We start from the raw sequence: 26,519 nt of genomic DNA on the forward strand, positions 1-26,519 counted from the left end.
TATTTCTAAAAATAAGCCTTCAAACCCAGTGTAACTTCTTGATCACATATATGAGACTCAAATGAAGTGAACTGTGCAAGGAAATTGATTTATTACAGTTGAAGTGGAAATGGTACCCATCCTGTGTGAGATTTTTCTTTTAAAAATTTGAATAGCCCACATTCTTTCAACTGTAACTCACTCAATTTTTTTCCGATTGACTTTTAACACAGCTCATTTTGAAGGTATTTTCAAGTACTACAAATATTCTGCTTATAAAGCTATAAAATTTCATTTTTTCCTGTTTTTAAACGTCAAATACCAAAAAAAAAAAAAATCAATAAAAAAAAGATTTTTTGATACGGTATTACTTACTGATCGATTAAGCAATCATTCTCTTTGTTTTTTTTATTGGCTACAATTTTATTCCAACAACTATGCTGAAAAAACGCCTAGTTTTTGAGTAATTCACGAAAAACCAAATGAAAACATGCTTTTTTTTATGTCAAATCTGTGCGCTTTCTATTGCAAATAGCTCAAAAAGTATTTGGTTAATAAATAAGTGTATATGACATTTTTTGCTCAAAATTGGTCTAAATTTTGCTCAAAATTACTCTATCGATTTCAGGGGTTATTTTAACCAAAACTATTTTCACCCCCGAGAAGAGGTGGCAACCACCCCCAAGAAGGAAGCGCCCTTCGGCGTGATATAGATTTTGAATAGGGTGATAAGTAGAGCATATTCCGAAATTTCATCAAAATCGATTCAGTTACTTGGATTTCGGAAGGCAAAACGTCCATTCCCTGGAGTATAAGGCCTCAGTAACCACCCAAGATTCAATCTTAATTTCAAAATTGGTATCAATAAAGAAACTACGGTAAAAAAGAAAGATTCAACAGTTTTAAAATTTACGGACGAAAAGAGTTCGAAAAATGTAAAGAAGAATTAGCGAAATGCCGCGCTGATAAATATTCGCGTAAACTTATTTACAGACATTTCGAAGCTAATAATATGTGGATTACAACAGCTGAGACGCTGGTGAATGGACACCTACATAATTTATTTCAAAAAAATTAAACTCAAAAATTTTTCCTAGAATTTATTTTTACGTGCCCAAGTTACTGAGGGGAGAATAGTGTAGGATATTGGATGTAGGTAGGATGCTATATTTTAAGAAAATGTTTTGGCTTGAATATTTACCTTAGCTACTGTAATTAAATAAACAGTCAGAAATATATGAATTTCATTGTAAATATATTGGCTTGAAGACGTCAAATGAATATGAATAGATTCCAAATATAATAAATAAATTGGGGTCCTTAAGTAATTGAATTTTGTAAGTTCAGATGTAATTTGCGAAAGTTGAAATTATGCCTCTACCTGCACGAACTAAATTTTCGATTTGATACTTCAGAACGGTGGCAGTTTAATACTGACCTTATCTACTGATAGAATAGCAGTTCCACGGGGTGTAGGTTCTTCTTCAAACATTTTGGTCAACAAAACCGTTTACCTTCCGCGTTAGTGAAATTTGTTTAGTATATTCTTTATTTGATTTGTCCCTATGGACTTATCACAATTTACATTTCTCTTTTTTTACATTCTACTTTCATTAAACTAGGTGCCAAACTTGAAATTAAAATAAAATAAAATTATAACATATTCTATTAAAATAAAAAAATAAAAAAACTAACAAAACAAAATATTAAATTTTTTTTATACTGTCCCCACCCACTCATTTCAAAAACCTATTTCTAACTTCTTCATATTTTTTCCAGAAGTAGCAGATAGCATCACTCACACACTTGTTTTTTCTATTTAAAATTTCCACTGCACTTTTGTCTCTTAGGTCATGCTCGAGACTTTCTCCTTCACTACATAATGGACAGATTTTGTTTCCGTTTTCGTCTGTGTTACTGTCCCAATTCCAGTTTCCTAGCCGTATTCTTGCCATTATGCGTCTGTTCTCTATTCCAAAGTACTCTAAATATGCCGCTCCCTTCTCATAGTGGTGCAATTGTTTAAAGTTCGGCAGCGCCCTTTTATCTTCCATGAGATTAATTATATTCTTTCTACTCTCCTCATCCAATTTTTTCCTTGTCTTGTTGATTTTTTTTTATTGTATTTGTATTTTCTCTTTCTTCTTCCATAGTTTCGCCATCCATCTGTATTGAACCTAGCTCGCTTTCTAGATGTTTTTTCCACCAGCTTTTTACCCCTGCCCTTTCACTTACACAATATTTTTGTAGCTTTTTTTCCTTACTTTTCATGGTCTTATAATAGTATTTTACAGCACTTTTTAATATTAGATTTTTGAGAGGCAACGCCCCCATTTCCAATAACACTGCTCAATTTGGAATTGTCCCACTGACACTCAATATGTTTTTAAATACTTTATATTGTGTTTTATTGATAATATTTATTATCCCCTGCTCCACTCCCCAAATCTGGCTTCCATAAGTTAAAATGGGTACAATTAATACGTCGAACATTCTCTTAATTATTGTAGCTGAAATCCATTCATTTGCAAACATAAATTTCTTGATCATATATATTCCCCTGTTTGCTTTTATTATGGTTCATTTTACATGCTCTGTCCATTTTCCGTTCCAGCTAAATGTTAAGCCTAAGTAATTAAATTTGTCAACTATTTCTATCGGTTTTTCATTGTAGTAGAATTTCTCCCTTTTCTTCATTTTATGACCATTTCTAAATACGACTACTTTGCTTTTATCCTCATTCACTTTTAATTTCATTTTATTACAATATTCCCCGACAGCATTTATAGCCTTCTGTAGTCCTATCGCTGCTTGGGATGTCAGTACCATATCATCTTTGTACATAAGGACCTTTATTTCGCTATTTACAATTGACGGTGCATGCGTATTAGTTTCGCTTAGAAATTCGGGTAAGTCATTAACATACATAAGGAACAAAATAGCTGACATTTGGCAACCTTGTCTTAAGCCTCGTTGTGTTCTACAAGGTTCCGTTATTCCAAATTTGCTCATTCTCACACAAAAGTTATAATCATTATATATATCTTTAATAATTTCCAACATAGTACTTGAAATCTTCAAGTGCTCAAGTTTTTTCCATAATATTTGACGATCCACGGAATCAAACGCCTTCTCTATATCAATGAAGCAAGTATAAATCTTCTTCTTTTTTTCTAGGGATGATTTTATCATATCCTGCAAAATGACTAGATTGTCCAAAGCCCCGTATTCTTTTCTGTGCCCTACTTGGAATGGAACTATTATATTTTCTCTTGTTGTCCATTCCTACAGTCTATCCGCAATTATTTTCAAAAAGACTTTACTTATTACTGGTAGAAGCGTTATAGGTCTATAGTTTCAGGTATTTTTTATCCGATTAATTTTAAAAAGTAAAACGTGGATTAAAAATTATTTTACCATAAACATGTTTACTCCAAAAAATTTCCAATTAAAAAGTATTGTGTAATACCGTGGATAAAATAATTGATGTTGTAGCCACGAAGAATGATCGAGAATTGATTTTAGTTAAATTCAATTGTACGTTAAAGTAAGTCAAGGTTGGGAGTATCCTTTGCTCAATAGTGACCTCTTTAATTTTAGTTTTAAAATTCCATTCAACTTAATAAAAAAAAAACTAACCATTTATTTTTTAAATGTTATCACAATGATCATTCAAGTTTGATTCATTTATTGAAGTGTTCATTTGATATATAATTTATAGTATGATTTTTTTATATTGTTACTGTAGCTAAGGTAAATCCCTATATTTTATAAATGTGAAAGTAAGAATGTTTGTTTGTTTCTTACGCTTTCAAACTGTACAACAATATTGCTCATATATCAGAATAACATTTGAGCTATAATTTAGCATTTTCTTTTGCACTAATATGGACTTAACGGTCCATAAATCTTTGAAAGTTGTGATCGAAAAAGAAATTTTTATTTAGTGATAGCGTATTTGGTATCAAATCAAAGGATGTAATTAGCATATTTCAACAATACACATGTTGGTATACTTAATCACCAAATTTTCACCTGTTCCCTCCTGGATTCTAAACTATTAATCATAATTTGGTATCATATCAAATTAAGTATCGTTAAAAGCGTCTTGATCGTCCGCTTGTTATAGGCTATGTGACGTCATAAAGTCACAAAATAAAAACAAATTTTTATTTCATAATACCGTATTAGGTATCAAATAAAAAGGCGTAATTAGCACTTTTAAAATACACATATGTTGTTACACTTTCTCACAAAAATATAACCCCAAAATAGTTTAAATAAAATTAAAATTCAAAATCTAAAACCCCCACTACAAAAACACGCTCTTAAAAGTTGGAAAACAAGAAACTATTTTCATCTGAAATTGTTATGGTAAGTTAAATTCTCATTACAGCCGGAGGACTTTTTTCCGTCCAGTGGAAAACTTTTTAATCTTAGAAGTCCCCGACTGTATTGACGATTTTACTTATCGTAATAAGTTCAGATCTACTTTTAAGAGGGTGATTTTGTAGTCGGGGTTTTAGTTTATGAACTTTATTTTATAACATAAAATGAAATCAATATTTATTTTTAAGAAAATAGTTTTAAATTTTAATTTTAAATAGTAGATATTTTCTCTACTAATTATTAACTCGCCTTTAAACTACATTAGATAATTCTAAGGTTTTACACAGAATTTGAAAACTAGCCTATCGCCATTTACATAAAGTAACCACTCCATATTTAATCATTATTTAAACCATTATTAGGCCGTTCTTTCTGTTAGGAAATAAAGCAAAATAGTATACAATCCAGGTCTAGAATATTGGAAGCCCTGGCGTAAAGAAAAACACGCCAGGAAATCCAACTTACTAGTCTAGGGTCGTAATATAAGTACTTTCTATAATATTTCGGAAAAAGGATTGAGTTGGTTTTGCTACTAAACGCCTTAAAATATATAACTGATATATAATAGAACAGTTTTAATACAGTATCAAGTACAATTTTAACATGAGCTCATGACAAATCATAGAACTTCAATCAAAATTATTTTACAATAGTTTGCTAAAATAAAATATGGTAACATATAGTAATAACAACTTGCTTATGTACATATTGAATTTGACATAAAATCAATTGCTATTTGTTTATCACGATACAATAATAGGTATGCTACCCCTACCTAGCTACCCCTTCACCAACAGCTACTTTAATAATAATAATTTTCAAATTATGACAATGTGATGTGCTTTCATAATTGAGTTTTTTATTTATTTAAGGGCGCACGAGCATTGACGCAAAGAATAGGTAACGAGCTGAATTTTCTTATGTATAATTTCTTTATGCTTACTTTAGTTTTAAAAATAATTAAAAGTTGAAAAAAACTAAAAGACACGCTTTTGTAACTAGCTGAAATAAAAGGTAGAAAATAATTTCTTTATATTCAAAAAAATCGTATATCGTAAAAAGTGTGGGTATAAACATGGTGGGAGCGCAAATAAATATATATATTTTTAGATAGGGATATCGTTATTACTGAAAATCTGGGTCATAATCATCAAATAAAGTTAATAAATTATATTGTGTTGTCATCGGTCCTTGATAAGTATGCCAAATTTGGAATGAATCCGACGTTTTGAAGGGGGTCAAAATCATGTTCAAAGTTTCCGTTACATACTAACATAGTATAAACATACTAACATACGTATGAAGCGTTTGAAGTGTGTTACAATCGCCAAATTTTACAAAATGAGGCAGTCTGTAACAAGAATTTGAAAATGAATAATCGAATAGCAAAGTTTATAAATCGAATAGCAGAGTATTGGAAGTTAGTTCATTTTGGAAATGATAACCATGTTATTTTTTTTTAATTATCACTAATTTTGGCATGGCTAGCATATCCATATGTAAACCTACTGTTTTATAGAGTTCTTGTTACATTATTTTAAACACAGAATTTTACAGCATGTTTCAGTGCCAGATCATAGTATAGGCTGACTTGGCTGAGCCTATAGGCCCCCACGAAACAAGTGGCCCCACAAGATAAAAAATAATTTAGTTGTTGGCAAAATTTTTTTTTTGTTGACATATTCAAGAACATATCTTTTTAAATTCATGATTTTATTTAAAATTGGTTAGTAAAAAAAAAGGGAAAAGTAAAAATTTCGAATTGTATACAAAGTTATATTTAATATGTTATGAAAATCATTCTAGTCGCCATGACCAACTTATACGAGATTTTAATAAAATAGATGAGAAAAAAAATACACGTATTTCAATACAAGTGAAAAACATTTTTCCAAAACAACCCAGTTCGTGCAGTTTTTTTTATTTTCCATTATGCAGTTGAGGTCAAGTGCATAATTCAATGAGTGCAATCAATTCGGTTACTTCTATATGCAAAGATTGAATCAATTGCCCGAGCTGAGTCAACTTGCTAACTTGGACTCTAACCTGATTAACCTTTTTTTTTTAATTGACCGCCTTTTTCGTGCTTTTAAAAAGGCCCGCACAAAAAAATATGACTATGGCTCCCCAAGGTGTTAATCCGGCACTGGCATATGTTTATATCTGTAGCAAGTGTTTTGGGTATTATAGAATATTCTATAAATTTCACTACTTCTTTATTTCCCTTGAATACATATTATTCGCTGGTTTTCGCAAGATTTAACCAAGTCCTTTGTTTGTGATTTTTACAAAAATATAATATTACAGATAAGAAGTTCGTTACTCGTGTCCATAAATTACTTACCCTACACTAAATTAATTTTTTTATAATACTAACCGTTTATGACTTATACGACTATGACGATTTTCTTATTGACTATTTGACCAACATATCTTCTAAGGTTTGTCTAAACAATAAAATGCTTCTGCCTTAACTTTTAAATATACAAATTTCCCAAAACTTTTACTCAAAACAATTTTTTCTAAAATTAATATTTATGAAGCTATGACGCGTTCAATTCTGCAACCACTCAAATAAAACATCAAAAAATAAATAAAAATATTAATGATAGTGACATAATTGGCAATAATTTGCCTTCTTACTTGCAAAACAGTGACTATCAGTTTAAATTTTATTTATGATTAAAAAAAAAAAATTGAGAAATTTAATTATCCACATTAAATGCCATGATCATTTTTGGTCTGAAGTGCAGAGTTACGAAAATATAGGGCGAAACCCAAGTTTGTAAGGATTTTGCGCATTTACTATCAGTAAAAAAAAACTAACTCCTGCAATTTAGTGCAATTAAAATTCTCAATCATATGCAGCTGTAGTGCAACATTGAACTCAAGATAACTTCAAAAATATTCATTTTAGAAAAAAAATTATTAAGTTATTCACAGAAATTTTTCGATTAAAACTTTAGAAAGTTGGCATTTTATTTTTTAACAATTATTTGAAGAGATTTCGCAAAAAAAGAAAATAATTAAGTCGTTATAGTCGTAAAGGTCAAAACGGTAATTCATACAAAAACACTAATGAACAAAAATGATGGAAAATTTAATTATCTATACAATAGAGGCTATATTATCATTTTTTTATCTAAACTGTTTCCGGCCCCTTTGTAAATATTATTTGAAATTACGTTCAGTTCGTGTTACTGTCTTTTAGTCTGTCAATTTTGAGCACAATAGTAAATTTTCGTAATCGAGATAAAACTAACCAATATATGTAAAAAGTCGGAACTTTTCCGTAGAATTCAATGCACTATTTTTTTACACTTTAGGAGAACACATTGATAATGGCGGCCGAAGTTGATCAAAAACATATTTTTTTTTTAAATACGATTTGAATCAAAACAAGTTTCGTAAAAAAAATGTGGTACAACAATTTATTTCGGATCGATCTAGTACAGTCCGATGTCAATATTAAATAAACAATTTACTGGAAAAAAAAAAATTTAAATTCGCATTTTTTTGAAAAATTATTTCTAAATAAGCCTGAGTATAACGATTATGCAAAATTTGAAAAATATTCGGTCCTTAAAATTTTCTTCAATAGTTGCCTGAATATGTGCGGGTATTGCGCGCTTGATCAATAATTGATCGGCAACATGCGAAATATCGATCGTTAAAATGATTGTGAATTTGAAATAATTAATATGAAATTTTAATAATTTCTTCTATTTTTTTATATTTGCTTCTAGTTGGTATTTATATTATTAGTGAAATCTTAGTTATTGATGGAGGGTTTTTCATCTAGTAAAACTATGCAATAAATTTTGAAATGGCTTACAAACTACTTGCAAAATAATTTTTTGTTTTTGACGTTTATCCGGATGATGGTAGAGTACTAAGTTAGTTAAAAGTATACGTAAAAAATTGATAAAAATCCGCTCTTGAAACTGAATTTGACTGACAATAATGCGTCCAAAAAAAAAAAAAAATTTTTTGAATTGAACAAAATTTTAGCTGTGCTACGACAGCTGTTGAAGATGCCCATAGACTAATAATAACTACTACTGTCGAATTGCAAAAGGAAGAGGACATTATACAAAAATATGGCAAAGCTAGAGCCATCGAATACCAAAACATTCTTTTCTAAACCGAGAAAACCAAAAGAAAACAAAAAAGTGCATAATTGTAAGTTTCAAATTTCTACATTTAAAACAATACGTTAAACTCTATTATATAACATTAGAAACATCATTATCTCTGTTTAAACAACGCAAAAACCCATTATCCTTGTTAGGGCCGCCAGGATAAATATATTCTTTTCATATATCCTCTATGAGAGTGAACTTCAAAGATCCATTTAAGTACTGAAATATCGTTACGAACAAGCTCTTAAACGAAAGTATATTTAAAATTTCAAGAGGAAAAGAAGAAGGGGGGGGGGGTTGACCGTTTACTTGTCCATTACTCGTGGGAATAATTATGACACTTGAAACAACAACACAAAAAAAGAGGAGATTGGAGAAAAAAAGACAGAAACTGAGAGAAAAACTTTCAGGACTATCGACTGGTGAAACAGTCGAGAGAAAAGACAAGAGGCGTTTATATATGAGGGAATACAGAGCCTCACAGTCAGAAGAAGACAGAGCAGCTCGATTACGGCATATGCGAGAACATAACGCTGTTTATCGAGCCTCACAATCAGAAGAAAACAGAGCAGCTCGATTACAGTATATGCGAGAACATAACGCTGAATATCGTGCATCACAGTCAGAAAAAGACAGAGCAGCTCGATTACAGCATATGCGCGAGCATAACGCTGAACATCGAGCCTCACAGTCAGAAAAAGACAGAGCAGCTCGATTACAGCATATGCGCGAGCAAAACGCTGAATATCGAGCCTCACAATCAGAAGAAGACAGAGCAGCTCGATTACAGCATATGCGCGAGCAAAACGCTGAATATCGAGCCTCACAATCAGAAGAAGACAGAGCAGCTCGATTACAGCATATGCGCGAGCATAACGCTGAATATCGAGCCTCACAGTCAGAAGAAGACAGAGCAGCTCGGTTACAGCATACGCCCGAACATATGGCTGAATACCGAGCCTCACAGTCAGAAAAAGACAGAGCAGCTCGGTTACAGCATGCGCGCGAACATATGGCTGAACATCGGGCCTCACAGTCAGAAGAAGACAGAGCAGTTCGTCTGCAGCAAATGCGGCAACGAAATGCAGAATCAAGAAGATTAAATAAAGCCAGTATATCAGGCTTCATACAATCAATTTAGTTCAAGCGGTGCTATCAAAACCAGGTCTCTAAATGGATTATCGATACCAAGTCAGCACCATATTTGCCCAGCGAATTAAAACAAAGGAACTGCCTGACCGTTTGTAAACGGTGCAAGACCCATCTGAATTCAAAGAAAAATTTTGCGCCGCCTAAATCTTATTGGAACAATTTGGACCCTGGTACCATTCCAAATGTAATTGCGGAATTGTCCCTAGCCGAACAACGGCTAATTTCACGCATTATTCCATTTATCAAAATTATCAAACTAAGCGGCGTATTTGGGCAATATAGTTTTCGTGGTCAAGCGGTATTGTTTGCACTAGATGTTTTTGAAGTTACTGAAAACCTAGCGAACATGTTACCGAGAACCGCAAATAATGCTGGAATAGTCATCATTACTGAGCATTTGGAGAATATTAACGTAACAAGGCAGTTTTCAATATCTAAGCAAAAAGTATTTGATGCGCTTCATTGGCTAATTTCGAATAATCCACTCTACAAAGACGTCACCATCGAACAGAATGTTGTAATTGAAGAAAACGATATTATAAGTAGAAGAAACACCAGCTGAGATTGCTGTAGAGACTGCTGAAGATCCTACCGTGAATGCTAGTGATTACATGAAAATCAGTGATTCCTCGAGAATTGTACGAGCTTCATGGCATCAAGGCAACGACCTTATATTCACATCAGGATTTGCAGGAGTACAATGTTGTGCGATGGCGTTAGCAAACATTCTCCGGGCTAGCATTCTTCCACCACAGTATTGGTCCACGAATATCCTTAATCTAAATATGATAACAGGTGACCAAATCTACAGCAATATCAGATTTCAGACGGAGAGAAATTTAGCGGCTTATCCGATAGGAGCCGATCAATACTTATTAGTACGAAATTTCACAGTCATTCAAGATGACTTGGTCGCATTCGGCAAAAGATTTCAGATCACTTTTGATGAAGAACCAAGTATATATGGATGCTTGAATGATAAATTAAACGAAGCAAACCTTGGAAGTACTCTTCGTCAAGGTTTAGAAGATCTGTTTATGACACATAATGCTGGTATTTTAATAGCAGACGGTCAATCATTTGGAGTAATGCATTATGATAACAAATATTACTTTAGTAATTCTCATTCTTGTGGTCAAAAGGGATCTCGAGCAAACGACAACAATGGAAAGGCTTGCATTATTGAATGTGATAATTTTGACGAGTTCATGAGGATATGTAAGCGTACAACAGGCAACAGAAATGTACAATTTACTCTTGATTACATCAATGTTGAAGTCTTAAGTATACCTGATGATTTTGAGGAAGAGAATCGCCAAAGCGCTGAAAGGGTAGCAGCAGCATCTCAAATAATCACTTCCCCACAAAATTTAACCTGTCAAACTATTCCACTGCAGACATCAATGATGGGTCCGATTGATGTAATGCCTCCTAATGTAGAAGATGAGATACAGGTTTCACGAAACCTTAATGAAATTACCCGCAAGACGAAAGATAATATCGTGAATGTGGGTCATGAATTGAAAGCAGAAGAACTTGCCTGGTATTTTTTGTTCCCCTATGGGAAGAATGGTTTTAAAGAGCAAAGGCCTGTCAGAATCACGGCATTGGACTATTATCAGTTTAGAATTTTGGGAAGTGACACAAGATTTCAACGTAATGATTATCTCTTTTATGCTTTATCATTCTTTGAATATTATCTAGTTAAAAGTACAATATCAGCATGTGGCAAGAAAATTGTTAATCAAGAAGGAGCAGTCGAAGACGTCCATCTTTATCTCAAAAATCTGAGAGGTTCTGCAGCCTACTGGAGATCAGCCTTAAATGAGCTATTAGCCCAAATCAGATGTTTAGGAGCCCCAACCTATTTTGTGACTTTTAGTTCAAATGATCTCCACTGGTTAGATCAGCGAAAGGCTTTGTTAATAGCCGATGGTAGGCCTGATGTTGATCCAAGTACGCTTGACATTTATGAAACTCAACGACTTATCGAAAAGTATCCAGTGATTTTGAGTCGGCATTTCATGATCAGAGTAAACGCTCTAATGAGATTCATTCAAAATAACGATGAGATATTTGGAGGAAAAGTAAAAGACTTCTGGTGGCGTATTGAGTTTCAGAATCGTGGCAGTCCTCACCTTCAAATGGTAGTTTGGATCGAAAATCATCCAGCATTTGATACAGAGGAAGGGATACTTCTACTTGATCGTAACTGTTGGTGTAAAATTCCTACAGAAGAAGAAGATCCAGAGCTCTTCGAGCTTGTGAAAAAAAGTCAAGTTCACCGACATACACAAACTTGTACAAAGAACAATACCTCTACAAGATGTCGATTCAACTTTCCACGTCAAGAATGTGACCAGACACGAATTATATCACATTCTTCTGACGACTTTCTCCGTAACGGGGGTAGAATTTGCTTACTTAAGCGTCGTAAAGAAGATGCTTGGGTTAATAATTACCATCCAGAGTTATTGAGACTATGGACAGGCAATATGGACATTCAGCCGTGTGGATCAAACGAAGCGATAGCATATTATATTGCAAAGTATCCATCAAAAGAAACCTGAGGGTGTCGATTCTGGAATTACACAGGCAATCCAACAAATCCAACGCGAAGAGACTGATATCTCACGCAAACTCTTTAATATATGTATGAAGATACTACATGAACGGCAAATATCAGCTGTAGAATGTGCATATCGGCTTTGTCATATCCCATTACGGAACAGCTCGCGAAGTTGCATTTTCCTGAATACAAGAAAGCCAGAACAGCGTTACAGAGTATTGCAATTTGACAGAAGTGGACTTGCAACAGGTTTCTACAGCAATATCTTTGAAAGATATGAAAAACGTCCGTCAGAACATCCTGATTACGATTTTGCGGACATGAGCCTTACAGAGTTTGCTATGTTGTTTGAAGCTCACTATGCCAAAGTGGTAAGCGATATTGAAGAAAACGTTGATCATGATGTCTATGAAGAACAACCAAACACGCACCGCCCACTCAACACTCTGTTGAATGAGAGCAAAATGGTTGTGAGAAATGTTCCTGCAGTTGTCAGGGTGCCATATTTTATAGCAGCTTCGGATCCAGAAAACTTTTTCTACAGCTTACTCCTTCAATATATGCCTTACCGTTCGGAAACTGAATTGCTTGACGGCTTCGATAATGCAAAAGAAGCTTTCTTAGCTCGAGAGAGTCGTTTAAAGGAAACAAGTAAGATATATGTGCCAATATCGAGAGCGGGACCACAGCTTGAAAACGCATTCAATCAAATTCATGCTTTCGAAATTTTAGAACAGCCAGAGATTATAAATCCTGAAGTTGAAGAAGAAGAGCTACCAGAGAGAAATGAGCAATGATCAATTTCAAAGAGCGCAACATGCTATGAATGTTGATCAAAGACAGTTGTTCATTCATATCACAGAGAGTAATAAGAACCAACTTAATGGTGATCTACAACGAGAGAAAATTTTCGTAACTGGTGGAGCAGGCACCGGGAAAACATTCCTCTTTAATCTATTGAAAAATCAAGTGAACCGATGTTATGGAAAACCGGTGGTAAAAGTTGGTGCTCTCACTAGAGTTGCGGCACGGTTGGTCGGTGGGTCTACGTTACACCGCTTGCTGAAACTGTCAGTACAAAAAGATGGAGTAATTGTGAGTATGCCTCTTCTTACTGGTAATTATTTGAGAGTAATGCGTCAATTATGGCAACAAGTTGAGTTTCTGTTCATAGATGAAATTTCTATGGTACCCTATGAGATGCTTTGTATGATTGACTCTCGTTTGCGTCAGCTGAAAAGTCCAGACGCTTGTTTTGGAGGTATAAATGTGATACTCTTTGGCGATCTAATGCAGTTACCACCTGTCCGACGATATCAAGTTTTTCAGCAACCAGAACACATGAAGCCGGCTACACATTTGTGGCGTCAGTTCCGTTTGGTTGAACTCAAACAGAACATGCGTCAACAAGGAGACACAACATTTATAGATGTGCTTAACGCCCTTAGAGTCGGAGAACTGACGTCTAAGCATCTTGAAGTCCTTCTTGAAAAAGTTTCAACAGATGCGACTAATGAATTCTCGATTGAGAGAGCATTAAGAATCTACCCAACAAATGATCAAGTTGCTAGACACAACGAAAAAGTTCTCCAGAGTTTTGAGAATAAAGGGACAGTAATTTATACGATTAAAGCACAAGACCAACTCATTGATGCTACTCGTAATCTAGGTAACAAGGACTTAGATTCTGTGATACCTAATGATATTAATAAGACAGGAGGTCTTCCAAATGTACTTAAAATATTCGTAGGGGCTAAGGTGATGTTAAGGTCGAACATTGACGTGTCGAAAGGCTTAGTGAATGGCAATATGGGTTTTATTACCGAAATTATCTGGCCAAATTTTCGCAGAGGCCAGCTATACGCGGAGGATATTCCATCAGTCCGTGTTGATTTCGGATCAGATGGTGTGCACCTGATTAAGCCGATATCGATACAGTTTCCAGCAAAATACAGCTATGGAACTGCTGAAAGACGAATGTTGCCACTAATCCTGAGTTGGGCTTCGACTGTTCACAAAATGCAAGGTTGTACAGTTGATCATGCAGTCATTTATCTAGGCTCACGACTGTTTGCTGCTGGACAAGCTTATGTGGCACTTAGTCGTGTAAGAACCTTAGACGGTATTCGCATTGAAGAACTTGATTGCTCTAAGTTAACAGGAAAAACCCCGTGCAATAGTGATGCTTTAAATGAGATGAATAGATTACGAAACGATTCGTAATACATTTTAATACCACATATCCACAAAAAACTAATTGATAAATCGTACTAAAAAGTATAAAATAAATAATAGTTTAAAAAAACTAAAAAAACACGCTTTTATAGCAAATCGAACTAAAAACTTAAAAATAATTTTTAATAACAAAGAGTTTATATTACCGTAGCAGAAGGTTATACAATCAATCATAATTAATTACTTAAAAATAAAAATATAATAAAATTTAAGTTACAAACAGAATTATTAAATTCAGAGCGAAAAGTCGTGGGGTGCTTGACATATTAAAGGTTATACAATCATTCTATTGGCAACTATCTATGAGTGGAGAGTTATGGAAATGTAGTGAAATGCACCCCACGCTTTTCACTCTGAATTTAATAATTCTGTTTGTAACTTAAATTTTATTATATTTTTATTTTTAAGTAATTAATTATGATTGATTGTATAACCTTCTGCTACGGTAATATAAACTCTTTGTTATTAAAAATTATTTTTAAGTTTTTAGTTCGATTTGCTATAAAAGCGTGTTTTTTTAGTTTTTTTAAACTATTATTTATTGTTACTTGAAAAGTAAATTGCAAAGTGGCAAGCATTAATTTTAGTTTTTGTACTGAATAAAACATATTTTACTTAAATTCAGATTGTAAACTAAGTTGATTATTAACTTCCCAGCGGGATAGTTATTGTAATGGGTCCGATTTTGCAAATTGAAAATTTAGACATATCTCCACGTTTCAAGGCTTTTAGAGTCAAATATTATGGTTTTTAAAAGGATGTCCTTGTGTGCACATGTATGTATGTTCGGATTCAATTTTCGTCTAGCATATCTCGAGAACAAATGATGATATTGACATGGGACCAGTTTCATTTAACGCATAATTATGTAACTTAGACCTGATTAGGTTTTGAGGAAAATCGGTCAAGCCGTTTTTAGTACCAAATGAAAAATTTGTATAATTGTCACTATTATCACTTATCATTTATATAGTTTGAACTGCATGGGGGGTGCATAGGGCGAAGCCCCCTCTGGGATTGCAAGAGGCGAAGCCCCTGGGGACGCAGGGGGCAATACCCCCGCTAGAGGGTCAACAGAAAAATGAAAAAAAAAATTTTTACAAACAAAATTATAAATATTAAAACATATGATATATTTTTACCCTTTTCACTGGGAAGTTAGTCGTGTGGACTTTTCAGGTCGCACCTAGACCGCTTATTTTTTTACAAATAATAAAATGTTAATTTTTTTCGTTGTACCAAAAAATATCAATTATGTCACATAGTTTTGAAAAATAATAATAATTCAATAATTTTTTACTTTTTCGGGCGCTTTTTATTTTTTTATTTATTTTTTTCTTTGTTTCGAAAATATAGTTTTAGAGAATTTCTAAGGTGTGCCTGTTATATAACATTGAGCTAAATATTATTTAACTATTTTGAGTTGCAATTTATAAACGTGGTGTAGCGTTATATGGGCTATGTATTTAATTTAAGTTTGTATATAATAAGATAGGAAACAATAAAGCATATTATCAGTAGTTATACTATGAGAGAACTGGGACAATTTTAATTATAAATCTTCCTTAAAGAAAAATCAACTTTTTATCAACATTTTTTACATGTCAAATCCCATAAGAAAAGACAGACTTTTAATTTTTGAAGGAGACGAAAAGGTAAGGGGTTCAGTTCAGTCATACAAATTTGAACAAACACATTTATTGTGGGAGCGCAGGAGTGAACAAGAGTATGTGATTCAGCTGTGCAATTAAATATTAGGTGTTGTAGAAATGTCATTGGAGCATGGTAGCTGTTGCTGTCAAATGTCGGCGCCGGCCGCAAGACGCCAGATCCTTCGTTAATTTTAAAGTGGTCAAAAAGTTGTTGCGGCAAGCGAAGCTATCAATCCCGCTTCCCTGGGCTTAAAAGTAACAACCACCGCTTTATAGCCCCCAGCTCTCTTAATATCACTTATACCCCTTCCACAACACTCGAAGGGATTGTTTTACACAGATAACATATACGCACAGTTTTCAATTTTTTTGAGTGTAAATTGTAATAATTCATTGAATATATCAGTAAAGATGGCCATAAATTTATTAAAATTTATTTATTATTTTAAATTTTTACATAAATCTTTAACTTATGATTCAAAATGATGATCATAGATAGATCAGTAAAATGACAGATAAAATTTAATTTTTTTTTTTTAAATAGATCTTTATAAATTATAGCTCATGTTTTATTCTGATGCATGGGATATATTTTTCTACAGTTTCAGTCAAATCCATTCGTTAGTTTTTGCGGGAAAGCGGAACAAACAAACATTTATCGGAAAACATATAAAATATATAGGGATAGCAATTGGTTCGGATTGGTTAGAATGATTTAAACAACTCGTGAAGTTTTATACAGAGGCAAGCATGTAACTCTCAAATGAAACATGTCCTGATAAAATATATACCTATGGGTTAGTAGTTAGTTTGATACATTCATTCATTCTTTCAAAATTTCCCATTTATAATATATCAGGATTTTTGTAAATTTATCTTACTAGAAAATATGTCTATGGTTTGTAAAATAAAAAAATTGCAACATTTGTTAGACAGAACATACTTTATAAACGGAGGACTCATGTCTCGCAGCTGACGCCGAAATTTGACATATACGGCTGACTTGATCCAATAACTTTTCTACACAACGTCTCATTAAATTGCTTAACTGAACCACAAACTTTTACTTCCCTTTGCGCTCCCACAATAAATGCGTTTGCTAAAATTTCTATCGCTCAACTGAACCACTTGCCTTCTCACTCCCTTCCAGTCCTTAAGAGTCTATTTCTTCTTATGTGATTTGACATGTTAGTAAATAAAAATGATTATCCTTAATGAAAATTTAAAATGTTAATTATCCCAGTTCTCCCATAGTATGACTGCTATTATCCTCCGCTATATTTAATATTTCCTTAAAACAATTTGGATTTCATGTAAGGTTTTTCCTTTTGTTTCCGGCAGTAAAAAATATGTGGCAATGCCACTTATAATACATCCACATACAAGCAAATAATAAACATTGTGTGTTCCCATAACAGTGCATATATCGGGATAAATTTTGCTACACACACTACTGACGATTGATCCATAACAAATAACAATCAATGAAGCAAAACTTTTAATATTCGTAGAAAATGTTTCACTTATATAAACATATGGTATTGGAGTAATTCCCAGTAGTGCAGTTACTTGATGCAAAATCAGTCCAATAAGTGGGAAAAGTGAATACGAACTGGTATATTCGTATTTAATATAATCTAAATGAAAGTATACTGCGATTAACAAAAATGGAATTATGGTTCCAAAAGTAGAGCATAGTAACAATGGTCTTCGACCATACGAATCCACCAAAAAACATCCGAAAAAAAGAAATATTACACCAAAACCTTGGATGATCATTCCACTTATGTTTGGATCAATAGGTGAATTTGATTTTGCTAAGGTTAGCTGAGCGTAAACGACCACAGGAACCAATCCTGTAAAATGTTGTATGGACATCACTCCTAGGCATAGAATAAAACTAATTCTATTATTTCTAGCTCGAAATATTTCGCTAAAACTTTGCACTTCACTTTGTTCTTCTTGAACATTTTTTTTTAAACATTCTAATTGTTTATCAATTTTGTCATTTTGTGTCAATATTCTTAAAGATTTACGGGCGTTTTTTGGTTGATTTTTCATTAAAAAATAGTATGGTGATTCGGGCATCCAAACGAATACCAATACTAGAAATGCGGGTATGGTTAATGCTATCCATGCATTCGTATATATCGAAACGTATGGTACAAGTACTGTTTCGAAAAACAGACCAGCATGATGTTGTAAAACAAAAAGCATTCCCATCACTCCACGGAATTTTGGTGATGATATTTCTCCTACATACATGGGAATAACAGCAAATGCAGATCCGCCCGTTACACCCCTAATAAATTGTGCTATACATAAGCAATAAATATCTTTAGCAAATATAACTGCAATCCATGTAAAAATTTCTGGTATAGCTGTTAATAAAATGGTATTTTTACGACCGATTTTGTTGGCTAATATTGCACCAAATATTGGACCAATTCCACCACCAAAAGGTACCATTGCAGCTAACCAAGATACTTCTGTTGATGAAAGTGGTATTTCTGAATGATTTGAGGATAATTTTATAATTGTTGGCCCGACCCAACCAGTATGCATTCCAGTTATAAACATAAGCAAACTTGCTAAAAAATAAGAAATTGAAATTAGTACAGTAAACGAAACAATTGGCTGCTAAAGTTATGACAGAAAAATTTATTCAATCGTGACAATTTCGCGCGGAGTTGACAAATTTTAAGTTGAGTCAATATAATTATGATTCACACACATCTGCCGGAATCAGAGTAACAATGTAGCTTCTTTTAAACCAACTGCGCGAGGGAATTGAAGTTAAGTTTTATGAATAGTACAATAAAACAAATAGAACAATGAATAAATCTTCAATAAATTGACCAGGAACTTTTTACATTTAAATCAATTTGTTTTAAAAGTTATTTAAGAATTTTTTGCACATTTTTACGAGCGATTGTCTTAAACATATTATCAATGAACATAAATGAAAGTATATTTTGATTTCAAATAAGTAAAATAGCAATAATTCCTCCAGTATTATAATTGTCTTAGAGTATTGACTTTTGTAGAGAAACATATCAAGTATATAGGGATAGTAAGTGGTTAGTCGTCAGTATATAATCGATTGTAACTATCAAATGTGACATGTTCCTATTTGTTTAAAAAATATACCTATAGGTAAGAAGTTATAGTTAGTTGATACAGGCATACCCTCACAAAATTTCACATTTGTAAAAGATGGGGACAGGATATTAAAAAAAAAGATTATCTGATAAATTTAGGAATATTTAAAAATATTCAAAGAAATGAACTCAACTCTATATGAAAATATAGAACTCAGAGAGTTGACGACATTCAAATCGAATCTAGTGCTATCGAGAGACTACTTCATTGTTTCTATACCAGATGTAACTGGTGATGCAAGGTACGATACCATTTACTTAAAATTTTATAGGTCGTAACAGCTTACCAATGGCCTACAATATTTGGATGAATTCGGTAAAGTTTTGATGAATGTTGATCTACCGATTACGAAGCTTTGTTTTGAAGTTTGTTGAAACTTAATTAAGTCACAAATCGTGAACTACGCAATATAGTTTTTTTTTTGCAAAATAAAAATTTCTTCCCAATTTGAAACACAAAAGACTTTACTCTTCTCATTTAGTACTAATACTTAGTTTCGAGATAACAATTGATAAAAATTTAAACAAGCCGTGGACAGTGTCTCTTCGAAGACGAAAGGAATGTCTACGGACGTACATACATACACAAACACACGCACACACAAATACTTCTTCTCCAACTTATTGCTAATGCCTTGTCCTAACCACATTTTAAAGACAAGAAAAATTAGTGCCTTTGTTTCTCTTTGAGACTAAAATAATTAATATTTGGACAATTTACTAACGTTCATTTCGAAAACTAGCCTTTTGGCGAAATATTTTTTTAAATAATTTTTTACATACCAACATATATAATTGCAAATTGAACTAAAAATTCTCTAGAGAACCATGATGTTTCTGACAAAATATTTGATTCTTTATTATATTGATCACCTTCAAAAGTTGTATCTATTTCAATGTGCATCGATGTGTTGGTGGATAGACAACTTTTCGTTTCATTTTCTCCTAAATTTTTCCTGAATTGTTTAATGTTAGTCGAATTTTTTGGTAATTTTGAATATTCATAGCTCTTTCTAATAGATATTTCCTGCTCTTCCATCTAAATATCAAAACAATAAAAAGGTAATATTAAATGAGATTTCTTTAAACAAGAAAAAAAAAATTAAAAAATAAAACCAAGAAATGACTAGGGAATAATTGGAAAAAATATTGAATTCAATATTATTTATGGCATATTACGAAACTAACAATTCTTCAAAATTTAATAATAACAATAAAGGAAACATTGAAACCTCGTGGGTCAATTTTGAGTATATAAATAATCAAATCTTAATGACAATACGACCTAAATCAGCATTATTTTACACGACGATGAACCTCAATTTACATTCACGTTACTTATGATGATATCATGTGTCTGTTTCACTTATATACTATTTTATAACTTTTTCAATGTGCACATCAACATGCTTAGCTAAGACTTGCCAAGTTTGTAATAGCATAAAGCAAATTCATTACCACTAACAAAAAAACTAATAAATTTATCGATATCTAGGATATAATTTAAAAATTTGAGCGAGCTCATCCAATCGGTGGATACATTTACAAAGTTTACTTGTTTATTTAAGAGCATGAAGGTAGTGTTTAAAAATTAATAATACCTTCTGTAGGGTTAAGCTCCTTCTAGCTTCTTTATTTAGAAAATTTTTACAAAATAAATTCCCATAAATGAAAATTATAAAATAATGTTTATATTTTCGTACCTTCGTAAAATTTAACTCGCTGTTTTTAAAAATATAATTGTTATTTCTTAAGACCTTTAAAACTGAATGTAACTGATAACACAGTTTTTTTTAAAAATATTTATTGCAGTACAAATCTAAATTAATTTATTACATTCCACAGATTGCGTGTCAGATTTGTGTAAGTAATATCTGAATTAATTATATTCGTACACATATACCAAATTTCTGAATTAGTGATGACGTATCAAGTATGTTCTCGAATTGAGTTTACCATAGGGAACAAAATTTCTATTATGAAATTTACAAAAAGAAGCATTCTTTATAAATAGTCCTGCTTAGCTAAAAAATAAAATTGGCTTTCGAAAAAATGTATTAAAGTAGTAAAAAATGTAATAATGTAGTAAAAAAGTGGGGTGGTTTAAATTTACGACAATATGAAAATGATTCAAGAGAAAAGTATATTTATTTTTATTTTATGGAAAAATTTCATTTTATTTCATGGAAAAATAGCATTTTATGGAAATTGGCTATGGTAAAATTGTATTAGAGAAACAATCGAAATTAAAGTCAAAAAGTGAAATTATAAAAAATGGAAGTTATTGTAGTGAGTCTGATTTTCGAAATCGAATTTCAATTCGAGGCCGAGGTTTTTCAAATTTTTTTTTTAAACTTTTTATTATACTGGGAAGTTCGTGTGGACCTCAAGGGTCAAACCAGACTCACTAAACGGCATGTTTTAAATAAGTACTTGGAAGGCATGCAATAAGTACCATAGTCGTTAACCATGCTAACCCCGAACGCATTAAATATTTACATAAATCTATGTTATGGGATTGGAATTTTAAATTTATAAAAGAAAAAACTGTGTAATGTAAACGTAGCAACAACCGTCCTGAGTACATTTTACTCTGTACACCGAAACTTTCAGCCTGTGACACAAAAGAGCATGGATTAAGCAAAATTCATCTTACAAGAGGTTCAATTTCGAAGAAAAACCAAATTTTCCGCTCTAACCACATTATAGACAAACTCTGGAAAAAGATGATGTCGCCAAACGTTAAAATTTTTGTTTATGAATAGGGAGTTAAGTTTTTTTTATTCCAATAACATGTGCTCCGCTGTTACCTATTATGGTATTATTAAAAAAAATTTTTAATGAAATAATTTGTGTTTAAGTATTTTTATTTCGAGTTAGGAAAACCAAGAATATAAAAAAACTTTTAACAAAAAGAAAACCGACTTCAAAAGAAAAACTTTTCCAAAATAAATTAATATGCACTAAAAAGTAAAAAAATAACGATAATATATATTTTAGTTAAAAATATTCTTACTTTTGGAGTCGGTGTCAGCCAAGGAAACAACTCTGACAGAACAGTTTGCTACATTAGTTTGGCTGACACCGACTCCAAAAGTAACAATATTTTTAACTAAATTATATATTATCGTTATTTTTTTACTTTTTAGTGCATATTAATTTATTTTGGAAAAGTTTTTCTTTTGAAGTCGGTTTTCTTTTTGTTAAAAGTTCTTTTATTTTGTGATTTTTAGTTTTAGTCACTAAAAAAAGAATCATCGAAATCGTTTGGCGTGATATTGAGTTATTCGTCCTCTTGTAGTGCATACTTAAGGCAAATTTAAGACTTTTATGGTTTTCTCATGGACGCCGTTGTCAGAACATGACCAAAATGGGACCACACGGGAAGCACTAGCTTTCAAACAGATAAGGAATCATCAAAATCGGTTCACCCAGTCGAAAGTTTTGAGGTAACAAACATAAAAAAATAAATACAGTCGAATTGATAACCTCCTCCTTTTTTGTTTGAAGTCGGATAAAAATACCAACAAAGTTGTCAGCCAAGAATGAAATAACATGAAAGTTGACCAAGAAAGTTAGCAGCGAATTGCCTAACAAATTAATAGAGCTTCTAACTCTAATACCATACTATGTTTTGTTTGTCTTTATTTTTGATTTCTAACCGACTGCAAAAAAAGGAGGAAGTTCTCAATTCGACTGTTTTTTTTTTTTTTATGTTTGTTACCTCAGAACTTTCGACTGGGTGAACGGATTTTGATGATTCTTTTTCTAATTGAAAGCTGGTGCTTCCCGTGTGGTCCCATTTCCATTTGGTCACTACGCAAAATTTTTTTGACTTTTTCAAAGAATGACTTTGTTTTGTGAAAGTTTTTTGGTAAACTAAATTCGTAGAAATACTGTAAGGCCATAAAAAGGCGTGCGTATATAGCCTTTGGGGCTTTATTATTGTGATCCATTCTAAACGATTTAACGATACTTTTTTTTTAATCGTGTTTATTTAAAGTATCTCTGACAACCCAGGTCCTTGGCGACTGCACTTAAATACAATGTTTGGATGAACTTAGCTGGATAACTTAGAACTTAAGTTTTTAGGTCTGTTTCGGATTCTTTTAATTTATTCTTGAGATAAAACGGATGTTGGCAGCTGAAACTTTTGTGGTGATAGCTTTTACATAGTCTTTAATAGAAACGCCGTCGATCGCGTCAACAATGATGGCGAAGTCTTTGGTAGGGAAGAACTCACTTTTGGCCGCACCGGCATAGCCGGTTTCATGGTTTGTCGACATTTTGAAAATTCGTTTAGAAAATTAATTAAAGCAACTAAAGAATTTTCGCCATTTTTTAAACCGCTGTAACTGTAGTTAATATTGAATATTGGTATAGGCAACAAAATTGCTAAATTAAATTAACATTTAACTCTTTTGATTCCCGTTATTCAGATTGCGTTCGGATAAAAACTCAAAGGCAATCACTTTTTTTCAGACACCTATTGCAAAATGAAATTGTGTAAAAACTACTACATCAAATGAAACGTTTCAAAGCTAGTTTTGTTCTTTGAAGTATCAGCTACATGATGTAGGGGTAAATTTTTTTAAAAACAATTATTTGCAAACAAATAATTTCATTTGAAAAATAGCGTTATGTCAGCATTTTTAGCGGAATTTGCTACTGAACTCCAGTCTCCAAGTGCCGGACGAGTGGACTCGGCAGGTTCATTATGTGAGTACCTCCTCCATAGATTAAAACCACTTCTGACCTGTAACCGACAACAACACGTAAGCCATGTCTTTTTCCGTTATTCTATTGGCCTATATTAACTGTTTCCAAGATGTAAGCTTGACCACTATTTTACTTTCTTTTAATAATGTTTTATGTTGAATTTCTCTATGAAATCAAAATTTCTTGATTTATCTTGTTTTGAATAGGACAACAGCCCAGTTCATAAAGCAAGAATGATACAAGGCTGAATTTACGTAAATAATATTAGAGTTCTTCCATGGCCTGCCCAAAGTCCAGACTTAAATATGAAAGTATTTGGACAGCCATGGCAAAATTAATTAACGAAAGAGTTATAAGACCCAGAACTCGCAATGAATTGGAGGAAGCAATTGAGGAGGTCTGAGGGGATATCATTATGGACTTAATATCGATCTTGTATACTTATGCCAAGCAAGTTGCAAAATGTAATAGATTATATCATGGTCAATCGACGAGGTACTAAGAGAATTCATCTCATTTATGTTTTTGATTAGATGCACATGCTCATTGAAAATAACTTTGAAATTCACTTTAGAAAAATGGCGTTGAGCCCATGTGTCTCAAACCAGCACAGAAAACGAACAGTAATGAATGATTGATGAGCTAGTAGCATGTATTTTTACAGTTGTAAATTGTAAACACATTTTGAATTGTAGGTGCTACCAACTATCGATCATTTAATTGTCAAAGACAGAACTTTAGACAGCGTTCAACAGGTTCATGGTTGAACGGCCTAAACACAACACTGTAATACATAACACTAAATTGTCAATTTGTTATATTTTTACACTCCATAGCACACTAGTTACAAAAGTTTATTTTTTAATTTTATAACTAGTGTGCTTTGGAATGTAAAAACTGGACAAATTGATAATTTAACAGTGTTATGTATTCAAATATTTCAATATACTTAATAATAAACTTGGTTAAAGACAAAAAAAAAATGAAAATATTAAAAATGTGAATTTTATAATGGAAATCGGTATATGGGTATAAAATAATATTCTAACCAACGCAACGTTACTAATTTTTTTTTTCGAAGCCTCTAACCATCTTTGACGTAAGTATTAAGTGTCGGCCCTATTTGTCAATTTGTAGTAGGATGAGTTTAAAGTTCTGATTTTGGTTAAGTATATTAAAAAATGTGACCTCACACCGAATGACTATTCAAAATTTCAAATCGATATTCCTATAAATAACAAAAATATAGGTGTGCCTTCATCTAAAATGCGATAGATTGTATACACACAAGGTATAAATAAGTATATAATAGTTTAAAAAACTAAAAAACACGTTTTTAGCACGCACTAAAAATAATAAATGGAGCGTTTTGTTCAAAAATAATAGTTTTTTTAAACTTTAAAAAAAAAAACCTTTTTAGCACGCACTAAAAATTAAAAAAGTGAATTTCAAATAGCCTGTCCGCCAGCTTGGCCGTCCGCCATATTGGATTTAAGTCACTAAAAAAAAACCTTTTTAGCACGCACTAAAAATTAAAAAAGTGAATTTCAAATAGCCTGTCTGCCAGCTTGGCCGTCCGCCATATTGGATTTAAGTCACGCGACTATTTTTTTCGTATTCCTAACAGCAAACTCTTTCCTTTGATATTCATATCATGGGGGTGGATTTCAAACAGCCAGTCCGCCATATTGGATTTGTAATATGACGTTACTAAAAAAAAACCTTTTTAGCACGCACTAAAAATTAAAAAAGTGAATTTCAAATAGCCTGTCCGCCAGCTTGGACGTCCGCCATATTGGATTTAAGTCACTAAAAAAAACATTTTTAGCACGCACTAAAAATTAAAAAAGTGAATTTCAAATAGCCTGTCCGCCAGCTTGGCCGTCCGCCATATTGGATTTAATTCACGTGACAATTTTTTTCGTATTCCTAACAGCAAACTCTTTCATTTGATATTCATATCATGGGGGTGGATTTCAAACAGCCAGTCCGCCATATTGGATTTGTAATATGACGTTACTTAGCTAGTCATTCATTGTCATCAGAACTCAGAAGAGAGTGTGCAAAATTTCATCCTAATCGAAGACCGGGAAGTGAGTCAAATTAAGATTCCAAGATTTTCTTGCATACATAGTTAGTTACAAATGAAACTAATAAAAGCGTGTTAAAAATAGTACATAAATTAAAAAAAAGAAATAAAGCTTTAAGAGTTTTTTTTTTTTTAAATATTATACTGTGTGTTTAACTACTATGGTCATGGTCATATACGCATTGTCAGTAGGTAATATATTGTCAAATTATATTTATTGTTATCACTACATAGTATAAAACAAAGTCGCTTTCTCTGTCCCTATGTCCCTTTGTATGCTTAAATCTCTGAAACTACGCAACGGATTTTGATGCGGTTTTTTTTAATAGATAGAGTGATTCAAGAGGAAGGTTTATATGTTTAATAACATCCATTAAATAGTGGAGAAGTACTGTTATTTTTGAGGTTTCTAATGTGATGTCGTAAATAATT

General features: G+C 32.4%; 2 protein-coding genes across 2 annotated transcripts in view; both read right to left on the bottom strand.

Moving 5' to 3' along the window:
- Positions 1-26,519, bottom strand: part of LOC123294742 — a 157,367-nt gene that overhangs the window by 44,072 nt on the left and 86,776 nt on the right. The gene's annotated exons all lie outside the window — the stretch shown is intronic.
- On the bottom strand, positions 16,968-20,939 carry LOC123294923 (facilitated trehalose transporter Tret1-like). Its single transcript, XM_044876120.1, has 3 exons — positions 20,881-20,939; positions 20,063-20,318; positions 16,968-18,709 (listed from the first exon to the last, which is right to left on the bottom strand). The coding sequence occupies exons 2-3, from the start codon at positions 20,316-20,318 to the stop codon at positions 17,400-17,402; spliced, it is 1,566 nt and encodes a 521-aa protein (XP_044732055.1). The 5' UTR covers positions 20,881-20,939; the 3' UTR covers positions 16,968-17,399.

The sequence above is a fragment of the Chrysoperla carnea genome, chromosome 3 (assembly GCF_905475395.1).
Source record: "Chrysoperla carnea chromosome 3, inChrCarn1.1, whole genome shotgun sequence".
Lineage (NCBI taxonomy): Eukaryota > Metazoa > Arthropoda > Insecta > Neuroptera > Chrysopidae > Chrysoperla > Chrysoperla carnea.